Consider the following 12,734-nt stretch of genomic DNA (forward strand, 5'->3'; position numbering starts at 1 on the left):
ATATTGTCCTGGAGGTCTCTGAGATTGTCCTCATTTCTTTTAATTCGTTTTTCTTTTATCCTCTCTGATTCATTTATTTCTACCATTCTATCTTCTAATTCACTAATCCTATCTTCTGCCTCTGTTATTCTACTATTTGTTGCCTCCAGAGTGTTTTTAATTTCACTTATTGCATTATTCATTATATATTGACTCTTTTTTATTTCTTCTAGGTCCTTGTTAAACCTTTCTTGCATCTTCTCAATCCTTGTCTCCAGGCTATTTATCTGTGATTCCATTTTAGTTTCAAGATTTTGGATCAATTTCACTATCATTATTCGGAATTCTTTATCAGGTAGATTCCCTATCTCTTCCTCTTTTGTTTGGTTTGGTGGGCATTTATCCTGTTCCTTTATCTGCTGAGTATTCCTCTGTCTCTTCATCTTGTTTAAATTGCTGAGTTTGGGGTGTCCTTTCTGTATTCTGGCAGTTTGTGGAGTTCTCTTTATTGTGGCGTTTCCTCAGTGTGTGTGGGTTTGTACAGGTGGCTTGTCAAGGTTTCCTGGTTAGGGAAGCTTGTGTCGGTGTTCTGGTGGGTGGAGCTGTATTTCTTCTCTCTGGAGTGCAATGAAATGTCCAGTAATGAGTTATGAGATGTCTGTAGTTTTGGGGTGACTTTGGGCAGTCTGTATCTTGAAGCTCAGGGCAGTGTTCCTTTGTTGCTGGAGAATTTGCTTGGTATGTTTTGCCCTGGAACTTAGTGGCCCTTGTGTGGTGCTTGGTTTCAGTGTCGGTATGGAGGCATTTGATGAGCTCCTGTCAATTAATGTTCCTTGGAGTCAGGAGTTCCCTGGAGTCAGGGTTTGGACTTAAGTCTCCTGCTTCTGGTTATCGGTCTTATTTTTACAGTAGTTTCAAAACTTCTCCTTCTATACAGCACCATTGATAAAACATCTACATTAAAGATGAAAAGTTTCTCTACAGTGAGGGTCACTCAGAGAGGTTTACAGGGTTACATGGAGAAGAGAAGAGGGAGGAGGGAGTTAGAGGTGACCCAAATGAGATGAGGTGAATCAATAGTGGAGAGAGTGGGCTAGCCAGTAGTCACTTCCTTATGTGCACTCCACAACTGGACCACTCAGAGATGTTCACGGGGTTATACAGAGAAGAGAAGAAGGAGGAAGGTAACAGAGGTGGCCAGAAGGATAAAAAGGGGGGAATGAAAAGGAGGGAGACAGATCCAGCCAGTAATCAGTTCCCTAAGTGTTCTCCACCGTCTGGAACACACAGAAATTCACAGAGTTGGGTAGAGTAGAGAGGGGTTAGGGAGGAGACACAGGTGACCTGGTGGAGAAAAAGGAGAGTCCAAAGGGAGAGAGAGCAGTCAAGCCAGTAATCTCACTCCCTAGTGAAAAATGGGTCCTGAAGATTGGGTCCTTAAAGGTACAAAATTGGTAACAAATACATAAAAGCAAAAATTAAAAATCTAGAGTAGAGTTTGGAATTTCAGAAATATGACGTTAAAGAAAAGAAGAAGGAAAAGAAAGAGAGAAAAAACGAACAAACAAAAACAAACAAGGTCGCGAAAATTATAAAGAAAGTACAGGTACAAAATTGATAACTAATACCCGAAAGCAAAAATTAAAAATCTAGAGTAGAGTTTGGAATTTCAAAAATACGATGTTAAAGAAAAGAAGAAGGAAAAGAAAGAGAGAAAAAACGAACAAACAAAAACAAACAAGGTCGCGAAAATTATAAAGAAAGTACAGGTACAAAATTGATAACTAATACCAGAAAGCAAAAATTAAAAATCTAGAGTAGAGTTTGGAATTTCAAAAATACAATGTTAAAAAAAAAAAGAAGAAGAAGAAAAATAAAGAGAGAAAACAAACAAACAAATGCGAACAATGTCACAAAAATTATAAAGAAAATACAGGTACAAAATTGATATCAAATACCAAAAAGCATAAATTAAAAATCTAGAGTAAAGTTTGGAATTTCAGATATACAATGTTATATAAAAGAAGAAGAGAAAGAAACAGAGAAGAAGAAAAAAAAAAGTCACAGAAATTATATAAAAAAAAACTATAGGTACAAAATTGATAACATATACCAAAAAGCGAAAATTAAAAATCTAGAGTAGAGTTTGGAATTTCAAAAATACAATGTTAAAGAAAAGAAGAAAAAAACAAAAGCAAAAAAAAAACAAAAAAACAAAACAAAACAAAAAAACAAGGTCAAAAAATTATAAAATATATATATATGAAGTTTGCTGAAGAAGAAAAAAATAGGGTCTTTTTTTTTTTTGCAAAGTAATAGGTTATAAAAGTGAAAATTAAAGGAACAATAGAGGACTTAAAAATTTTTTTTTTTAATTAAAAAAAAAAGAAAGAATGATCGTAAAAATAATAAAAATATATCTAGGACTTTTTTGGTTTTTTTTGTGGGTGTTGTGGGTTCAGTTCATTTTTGGCTAGTTCCTTGGTCAGATTTATATTTCTCAAGATCTATAGGCCCCTTCCTATGTAGTCCGTAGTAACCACAGGGTTTTGATCTATTGCCTGTAGCTTCCAAGGCATTTCCCTCTGTTATATCTTCTTCTGTTTGCTAGTCTCTTCAGTATCTGGTTTCCGCCCTGACACAAAGGGCACAGTGGAGGACACTTTTTTTTTTTTTTAGGCTTACTTGTTCAGTCGCGCTGTGGGGAGGGAGGGAGGGATGCTGCAAACAAATAACACTGGCGTGGGCTCACAGTACCTCATCCACCCTGGGTCTGCCCCCGCTCACGGCGCGTGTAGCCTCCCTGTCCACACTGCTCGGACTCTAGGTTGTTCCGCCGGAGACACTCCGAGGCTGGCCCTGGGCTGCATGCACCTCCCAGGTCCAAGCCGCTCAGGTTCAGGCACTCGGGTAGTCCTCAGAGGCGCAGACTCAGTTGGGCCTGCGTTTTGTGCTCTTCCCAGGTCCGAGCAGCTCAGGTGATGAGGTGTTTGGCGAGTGCCAATGCTGCGACTTATCGCCTCCCCGCCACTCGGTTATCTGGGTGTAAAACCGGCGCACCTTCTCAGGCAGATGTTGACCATCCAGACCCCCAAGAAGTTTTAGTTAGCAAAGAAGCCTGCTTACAGTTTTATAGATAATGTCTCTCTGGGGCTGCGATTGCTGGCTGCCTGTCACCGGAGGGGGAAGATCTGCAGCTGGCTATCTCTGTTCAGTCCTTTGTTCCGTGCGCGGGCCTGGCGGTCTTAGGTTAGGGCTGGCTTTTCGCGTGGTAGATATCCCACAGTCTGGTTTGCTAGCCCAAATTATTTCGCTCAGATAGCGCTCAGGGTATTCAGGCCAGATTCTTACTCTCAGCGATGCAGCCCACGCCGTGCCTCCCTGCCCAGCCCCGGCTTGCTAATGGCGGATGCAGGTGTCTGCGCTGCTTCTCCGCTGGGGGAGTTACCATAGGGCTCACAATCTACGAGTTTTAATTGTTTATTTATTTTTTCTCCCTGTTATGTTGCCCTCTGTGCTTCCAAAGCTCGGCACAGATTCGGCAGTGAGAAGGTTTCCTGGTGTTTGGAAACTTCTCTCTTTTTAAGATTCCCTTCCCGGGACGGAACTCCGTCCCTCCCTCTTTTGTCTCTTTTTTTTTGTTTTTAATATTTTTTCCTACCTCCTTTCGAAGAGTTGGGTTGCTTTTCTGGGTGCCTGATGTCCTCTGCCGGCATTCAGAAGTTGTTTTGTGGAATTTACTCGATGTTTAAATGCTCTTTTGATGAATTTGTGGGGGAGAAAGTGTTCTCCCCGTCCTACTCCTCCGCCATCTTGGCTCCTCCCCTTTTTCAGATTCTTTTCCATTGTAGGTTATCACAAGATATTGAATATAGTTCCCTGTGCTATACAGTAGGTCCTTGTTTATCTATTTTGTATTTAGTAGTATGTATATGTTATTGTTTCATTCATTGTATAAAAACTTCTGAGTTTAATTAGGTCCCATTTAAAAAGATGAGCCCTTTTTTAAAAAAAAATTGTTTCTTGTCTTCATTGAGTCTTTATTGCAGCATGCATGTGGGACCTAGTTCCCTGACCAGGGATTGAACCTGGCCCCCCGGCACTAGGAGCACAGAGTCCTAGCCACTGGACCTCCAGGGAAGTCCCAGGTCTTATTTTTAAATTTTTCTTTTTGTTTCCACTACTGTAGGAGATGGATCCAAAAAAATATTGCTGTGATTTATGTCAGAGTGTCCTGCCTATATTTTCCCCTGAAAGTTTTACAGTATCTGGTCTTAAATTTTGGCCTTGAATCCATTTTGAGTTTTTTTTGTATATGGTATTAGAGAATATTGTAATTTCATTCTTTTACATGTAGCTGTCTACTTTCCTCAGGATCACTTATTGAAAAGACTGTCTTTTCATTGTATATTCTTGCCTCCTCTGTTGTAGATTAATTGACCATAAGTGCATGGGTTTATTTCTGGGTTTTCTATCCTGTTCCAGTGATCTGTGTGTCTGTCTTTGTGCCAGTGCCATACTGTTTTGATGACTGTAGCTTTGTAGTATAGTCTGAAGTGAGGAAGTGTGATTCCACCAGCTCCATTCTGATTTTCTCATTATTGTTTTTGGCTGTTTGGGATCTTTTTTGTTTTCATATAAATATAATTTTTTTTGTTCTAGTTCTATGAAAAATCCATTGGTAATTTGATAGGGATTACATTAAATTTCTAGATTGCCCTGGGTAGTATGGTCATTTTAACAGCATTTATTTTTCCAGTGTAAGAACATGGTATATATTTCCATTTGTATCATCTTCAGTTTCTTTCATTGGTGTCTTATAGTTTTCTGAGTACAGGTCTTTTGCTTCCATAGGTAGGTTTATTCCTAGATATTTTATTGTTTTCTGATGTGATGGTGAGTGGGGTTGTTTCTTTAATTTCTCTTTCTGATACTTCATTGTTAGTGTATAGACATGCAGCAGATTTCTGCATATTAGTTTTGAATCTTGCTACTTTACCAAATTAATTGATGTGTTCTAATAGTTTTCTGGTTTCATCTTTAGAATTTTCTGTGTGTAGTATCATGTCATCTGCAAACAGTGGCAGTTTTACTTCTTTCCAATTTGGATTCCTTTTATTTCTTTTTCTTATCTGATTGCTATGGCCAGGACTTCCAAAAGTACATTAAATGAAAGTGGTGGGAGTGGACATCCTTGTCTTGTTCCTGATCTTAGAGGAAATGCTTTCAGCTTTTTACCATTAAGTTTGATGTTAGCTGTGCGTTTGTCATATATGGGCTATTCATTGCTATGCTGAGATATATTTCTTCTATGCAGAGGTAACTACTTTTGACTCTTTAAACCTGCTTCTTCTGCTGTATAAAGTCTTATTTTAAAATCAGTGTCTGTTCTACTTTTTCTTATGCATCTTATTCTTATGTATCAGTGCTAGGTATCATCTCACTTAAGAGCATGGGCTGTGATGTTGGTCTCCTGGGCCTAAAGGTAGACTTGGTAGGCCTACATTTCTCATTTCTTTCCATTTCCAGCCTGTATGACTATGTATTTTGCTTTTCTGAGCCTCAATTTCCCTTATCTGTGAAATGAAATGAAGTGTGCCTTAGAATTTTGCTCTGTGGATGAAATGAGTAATATTATATAAACGTCTATTCCTAGCACAATTCCTGGCACATTGTAGGTGCTAAGATGTTCCCTTGTATTTTCTTTTGTGTTTCTAGAATATGGTACTCATTATGTTTTTGAAGCTCAAGTATTCTTGAAAGTCACCTTCTAGATATTATTCAGTGGGTGACTGCAGATGGAGAGTTTTTATTGGGCAGTTAGTTGTGATCTCTGTTCTAGTTTGACACTGAATCTCAGAGTGATGAAATCTTTTAAGGTTCATTTTATAATCTTCCCCTTGGAGAAAGGTGGTACTTCTAGTTCCTTGTTCAACCTCTTATAAGGGGATCTAAGAATTATTTGTTTTGTATTGAGTTGCATGTTTCAGGTTTTATTTGGGAGGGAAAGAGTAGAGACAATGAGTAGTACCTATCTTTTGCCTCCTGAGTTCAGTTTCAGTTGAGGAATGAGACAGGAGTCAGACTGATAGTGGCCTGAATATCAGCTCTGGTACCAACTGATAGGAGCATGTGTCTAAGATTTGTAACCAGAAGGTTTTAGACACTCATCTTTCCAGTCACAGGCAGGTGTGACCAACCCACGCTTCCCACACGGGTATGAAGAGAAAATCTGCCATTGAGGCCAGGCCTCTCGAAAAATGACCCACCATGTGGCTCAGTGTTCATTTAAGCCTTATTGATAAGATACGTCTGTCTCTTTAAAGGGAAGGAAGGCCATTGTTGGTGAGGGATTGGAGCCATGGGCCAGTCAGCCTCCCCCTACATGTGTCCTTCCTGAGCAGTAGAAGTTCCCTCCCTCTAAGGGGAGGCAGAGGGATCAGCTTCCCAGGGAAAGCTTATGACCATTGGTATCCCAGCCATGGTACAGTTTGCTGTGGTTCAGACCATTCAGTAGGAGTTAAATTTGATGATCCTTCAAAATGGAATGATCTTAAAAATCCTTCTTTGAGGACAACACCTGCCTACCATCTGAAACTTATATTTTAAGATTTGGATTATGAATTCTCTATGTATGTTTCTTTTGCAGGTTTTATGTTTTTCATATATTCTTAGCAGCATCAGAAAATCTGCTTTGCATTTTTCCAGACAGTGATTTTTATGTTTTAATGTAATTTAATGTTATAATATTGTGTTAATAATAATTGTATAATAATGTATTCCATTTCCTTGGAGGAAATACAAAGAGCAGATGTGAGCCCAAGAGTGGTTTGTTGTTCTTGATGTCCTGTTGTTATACCTTCTTTATTTTAAAAAGTTCGAACTCTGCTAAAGATGATGCCACAACAGGCTGCTGTTCTGTCTCTACCTAATTTGATGTATAAGGAAGCTATAGAAAGAAAGCCTTTTACTTATTTATATACTTCCAAAAACCTGAACTGTTAACCTACAGAGATCAGAAATGGTTTCATCTTGAGTGATAATTTCCCCTTTATGTTGGAGCTGAATATTGCCTGGTTATGTTTAACTGTTTTCGTATCATATTGGGAAAGTTGTTATTAAGTGTTCTGGAAATAAAAGGAATGAAAAATATGCATTCATTTTTGTGACTTAAAAACTTTTCTTAAAGGTAGAAAAATTATTTTTAGTTTGGTTATTGAATGATAAAGTAATAAATATAAAATGCATTTATTCCTTTTTATGTTTTTCTCTATTTGGTTTTACATTCTTTCCATAAGGAAAAGAAGGTAGTGGCATTTATTTTTCAAAAATAAGCAAAATGATAATGTTGATTCTTAATGTTCAAAATTCATACTCACTTTCTTGCTTCTTGGGAGTGTGGATGATGAATGGAAGCATTCTAAATAGCAGGGTATATATAGAATTTACCTTATGTTTAGAAGTTGAACACTTAAAACATGGCACTTTTCTAACTACTCTCATTATTTTCTATCCCAGTTTAGGTTTACACTATTCCACCTTTCCAATTTATTGCTAATCTTAACCTGATGTAAATATCTCCCTGCTTTATTATGACTTTGTTGACTATCTTTAGATGGTTCAGTTAAATTGTACCCAGGGGCACCAAGGTTTGTTGTCTTAAGTGAAAGAAAGTGAAAGTGAAAGTCACTCAGTTGTGTCTGACTCTTTGCGACCCCGTGAACTTAGTCCATGGAATTCTCCAGGCCAGAATACTGGAGTGGGTAGCCTTTCCCTTCTCCAGGGGATCTTCCCAACCCAGGGATCGAACCCAGGTCTCCCACATTGCAGGTGGATTCTTTACCAGCTGAGCCACAAGGGAAGCCCAAGAATACTGGAGTGGGTAGCCTATCCCTTCTCCTACAGATCTTCCTGACCCAGAAATTGAACCGGGGTCTCCTGCATCGCAGGCAGATTCTTTACTTACTAAGCTATGAGGGGAGCCCTTGTTTGTCTTATGTGACCCTTTGTGTATAAACTAATTACTAGTTCTTCCCCAAAGAGCAGACACTATAGCAGTTTGAATGTGAATTCATAAGTTTTGGGTGGAATCTTTGTGAACCATGCTGACTTTCCCTCCTGCCATTTCAGCTCCTTATGAAGCTAGACAGCCCCTTGTCCAGCCTGAGGGACCCTCAACGGGAGGCCCAGGAGCCAAACCCCCTCGGCATCAGGCTTCCCTTATCCGGGTAAGTGATGCCTCTGTTGGGTTATGCCAGTGGGAGACTTCAGGGGTGTGACTTCTTAAAGCGTGCCCCCTCTTTAAGGAGGGTATAAAGCTATCCCCTAAGGCAGATACTGTATTTCTTGTTCTGTTGCTTGTATATTTTCTAAATCTTTTTACTCTGTCTGTTTCTTCCCTTCTCTGTGTCTCTAGACTACTCTGGCCTGGTTTTTTATTTTTGGTCCAAAATGCCCTTCCACCTTCATCTGCTTAATCATTAGGCACCTCCTTCAGGAGGCCTTTACTTTGTCTAAAACAGACTACTTTTATCTCTGCCTTATTCGTTACTGTTACTTATTCTGTGCATACTTTGCTATTGCCCATTTGTTTTGTGCCTCCAGTTAAATTACCAGCTTTGGAAGGAGAGGTGATTCTCCTGTATTTTCTGTCAGTGCCTAGTCCACTGCTATTTGGAGAACAGTTACTTGGCAGCATACAGTTTCCTATTTGTAGTTGATACAAAAGAAATATGGTAGAAGCACAAGTGACATCTCAGTTTCTCCTTGTTACACCACAACTTAGAAAATTTTACTTTCCTTTTCTCCATTGTTTCCTTTGGATAAAGAGCTGTTTTTTCACCCCATGTCTGCAACTGTTAGGTTGTGTAGTACCTCTGAGTCCTATGCTGGTGGAGTCATATTCCCAAAAAAGGGTGAGTGCAGCAGTGTGAGAGAAACTGTGGGAAAACTGAGTTGGCTGTTTGACTCTAAAGACAGGAAGACGTAGGGTGGTTTGTATAACATTTCAATTGTCCAACTGAGGAAGAAACATCATTTATGTGTAGGGAGATCTCCTCACAATAGAGGGTGATCTTAGATAGTCCCATAATGAAGTGGGCTGGTATTCTAGAAGAGAATAAACGAGGCTAAGGGAGGTTGAGGTGTCCACTTTATAGCCTCTGGAGATAAGTAGGCATGATATGGCAGGCATGATACAGAATTTCTGAGGTAGAACTCTTGTGTACAAAGAATTTTCTTAAAGATGGTAGATAATTCAGCTTTATGCTGTGTATTTGTGTGTAACACTTCCTCCATCTATCATATCCAACTACAGATGAGGTAACTGAGAGAGGTCAGGTCATGGGTCTAAAGTTTCATTTATAACTAGTAAGTGGCAGAGCCAGAATTTGAACCAGGCTTCCCAGTGTCAAAACCTGTTCTTTGTAATACTTCACTATATTCATTAGAGTGCCATGTTACAAGGAGACTAGGTTCTAGAGTTGCTGTATAAATAAACATTCGTTATAGTAAAAAAATATTCCTGAAAATCCCTTATTGGTACCACACTGGGGAGCCAAGATGCCATTCTCTCCTAAGCCCAGTAGAGCTAGTTTTACCCCTAGGTTGGAACAGACAGTTGTTTCTTCAGCTGAGCGCCCAGATGGAGTAGTTGGCTGCATTTGGAGGTCCTATGGTACAGAAATAAGTGTTTTTAAACATGAGAATCACACCCACTGTGGAGTGATAGTTACATTAAGAAAGGTATCAGAGAGACTGGGATTCATCTAAAAAAATCTGCAAGGTGTGGCTGTCCTTGTTTCTGCAGAGTCTAGTGCTGATTCTAGTGCTGTGGAGACCACATCCTGAATTGTTAGAATGATGGTCAAACAAGCAGTAAATCTTGAGCTTCACTATGGTTGGATGGGGCTCACCAGGCCCTTTATGTATGGCCACCTGGCAGGCGATAGCCTTGGGCTCTCATTTAGATTGGTGTCCCAAGCCTTCTCTTCTAATCTCTAGGCCCATTTTTCTTCTAGTAAACATGCTTCCTGAGCACTTTAAAAAACTTGTTGTTGTTTCTAAATCATGTCTGAATCTTTGCGACCTTATAAACTGCAGCATGCCAGACTTCCCTGTCCTTCACTGTCTCCCAAAGTTTGCTCAGACTCATGTCCATTGAGTCAGTGATACCATCCAACCATCTTATCCTCTGTCGCCCCCTTCTCCTCCTGCCCTCAATGTTTCCGAGCATCAGAGTTGTTTCCAGTGAGTTGGCTCTATGCATCAGGTGGCCAAAGTATTTGATCTTCAGCACCAGTCCTTCCAATGAATATTCAGGACTGATTTCCTTTAGGATTGACTGGTTTGATCTCCTTGCTCTCCAAGGGACTCTCAAGAGTCTTCTCCAGCACCACAGTTTGAAGGCATCAATTCTTCGGTGCTTAGCCTTCTTTATGGTCCAACTCTCGCATCCATACGTGATTACTGGAAAAACCATAGCTTTGACTATATGGACCTTTGTAAGGAAAGTGATGTCTCTGCTTTTTAATACACTGTGTAGGTTTGTCATAGATTTCCTTCTAAGCGTCTTTTAATTTCATGGCTGCAGTCACTGTCTGCAGTGATTTTGGAGCCCAGGAAAATAAAATCTGCCACTGTGTCCATTGTTTCCCCATCTCTTTGCCATGAAGTGATGGGACTGGATGCCATGATCTTCGTTTTTTGAATGTTGAGTTTTAAGCCAGCTTTTTCCCTTTCCTCTTTCACCTTTATTAAGAGGCTCTTTAGTTCCGCTTTGCTCTCTGTCATTAGGGTGGTATCATCTGCATAGTTGAGGTTGTTGATATTTCTCCCATAAATCTTGATTCTAGCTTGTGATTCATCCAGACTAGCATTTCCCATGATGTACTCTGCATATACATTAAATAAGCAGGGTGATAATATACAGCCTTGATGTACTCCTTTAACAATCTGGAACCAGTCTGTTGTTCCATGTCTGGTTCTAACTGTTGCTTCTTGACCTGCATACAGATTTCTCAGGAGGCAGGTAAGGTGGTCTGGCATTCCCATCTCTTGAAGAATTTTCCACGGTTTGTTGTGATCCACACAGTCAAAGGCTTTAGCATAGTCAATGAAGAGGAGTAGATGTTTTTCTGAAATTCTCTTGCTTTTTCTGTCTCCATTGGATGTTGGCAATTTAATCTTTAATCAAAGATCAATCTACCTTTTCTAAATCCAGCTTTTACATCTGGAAGACTTTGGTTCACATACTATTAAAGCCTAGCTTGAAGGATTTTGAGCATTACCTTGCTAGCATGTGAGATGAGTGCAATTCTATGGTAGTTTTAACATTCTTTCCATTGCCTTTCTTTGGGATTGGAATGAAAACTGACATTTTCCAGTCCTGTGGCCACTGCTCAGTTTTCCAAATTAGGTGACATATTGAGTGCAGCACTTTCACAGCATCGTCTTTTAGGATTTTAAATAGCTCAGCTGGAATTCCATCACGTCCACTAACTTTGTTCGTAGTGATTCTTCCTAAGGCCCACTTGACTTCGCATTCCCAGAAATCTGGCTCTAGGTGAGTGATCACACCATTGTGGTTATCTGGATCATTAAGACCTTTTTTGTACAGTTCTTCTGTGTATTCTTGCCACCTATTCTTAATCTCTTGTGCTTCTGTTAGGTCCTTGCCCTTTCTTTCCTTTATTGTGCCCATCTTTGCATGAAATATTCCCTTGGTATGTCTGATTTTCTTGAAGAGATCTCTAGTCTTTCCCATTCTATTATTTTCCTCTATTTCTTGAGTACTTTAAGCAACTAATGTTTACTAAACACCTGTTAAGTGCCAGGTACCATGTTGAGAGTACAAAAATGAGATATAGTACTCCCATTCCCTGCCCTCCTAGAGCTTATAGACTATTGGAGGAGGTGGCTATTGATCAGACCATCACAAAGCAAATATATAATTATGATGTGTGGTGAGCAGAAATTATACTGTGCTTTGAGGATGAAAAAGAAGGTGGGAAGTTAGGACCCAGCCTTAGCAGGCAGGGGTTGATCAAGGAAGTCTTCCAGTGGGAAATCACATTTGAGTTGAAAGGGTAAGGGCTGATCCTTATTGTCCAAGTGAGGGAGTAGGGCTGAGGGAGAGCAGGCAAGAGGAGAGAGGGAGCTGCACAAACAGAGATGTTTACTATGAGCTTTGCATTTTATTCACCTCTCTTGCTGTGCTTAGAACTATCTTATAAGGTAACTTCCATCATTATCCCATTTTTCAGATGACAGAACCTGAGGTATAAAGACTTCATTTAGCTTGCTTAAGGTCACAGCTAGGAAGCAGTTGGGCTAGAGTTCAAACACTGGACACCACTCTCTGGTCTTTGTCTCAGGAAGTGGATGGATGGTGATGTCATCTGTTAATCTGAGAAGCCCTGAATGAAAAACTAGTGTTGGGAGTATTGAGGCAAGATCATGAGATCAGTGTTGAGATTTGAGCTTTTGAGACAGCCAAAAGGCAGTGTCAAGGAGATGGTAGGATATATGTGGCCAGAGGCTGGGGACAGTTGGGACTGAGTAGAAGTATTTGGCAGCCATTGGCCATTAAGAGGACTTATGGGATCATGCACAAAAGTCAGACAGGTTCTTGCCCAGGTCTAGCCATATACTGCATGACCTTAGGCAAGTTCCTTCTCTGTTCTGTAACATGAATTAGTTGGAATGAATTTAATAGTCCGTTGTAATTCTCTGCAACTGGCTGATTCCCTTAATGT

At 39.9% G+C, this 12,734-nt stretch overlaps 1 protein-coding gene across 28 annotated transcripts in view; it reads left to right on the forward strand.

Moving 5' to 3' along the window:
- REPS2 (RALBP1 associated Eps domain containing 2) overlaps positions 1 to 12,734 on the forward strand; it is a 246,625-nt gene that overhangs the window by 87,162 nt on the left and 146,729 nt on the right. For all 28 annotated transcript variants that reach the window (XR_015158496.1, XR_015158495.1, XR_015158497.1 and 25 more), the window contains exon 5: positions 8,110 to 8,207. Coding sequence is in view for 23 of the 28 variants with exons in the window: in XM_086386766.1 (XP_086242892.1) it covers positions 8,110 to 8,207 (98 nt within the window). In the remaining 5 variants the exon portion in view is untranslated. The remainder of the gene's footprint in view (positions 1 to 8,109; positions 8,208 to 12,734) is intronic.

Source organism: Bos grunniens, chromosome X (genome assembly GCF_055505025.1).
Source record: "Bos grunniens cultivar Pamir isolate PY7600 chromosome X, Bosgru_T2T1.0, whole genome shotgun sequence".
NCBI lineage: Eukaryota > Metazoa > Chordata > Mammalia > Artiodactyla > Bovidae > Bos > Bos grunniens.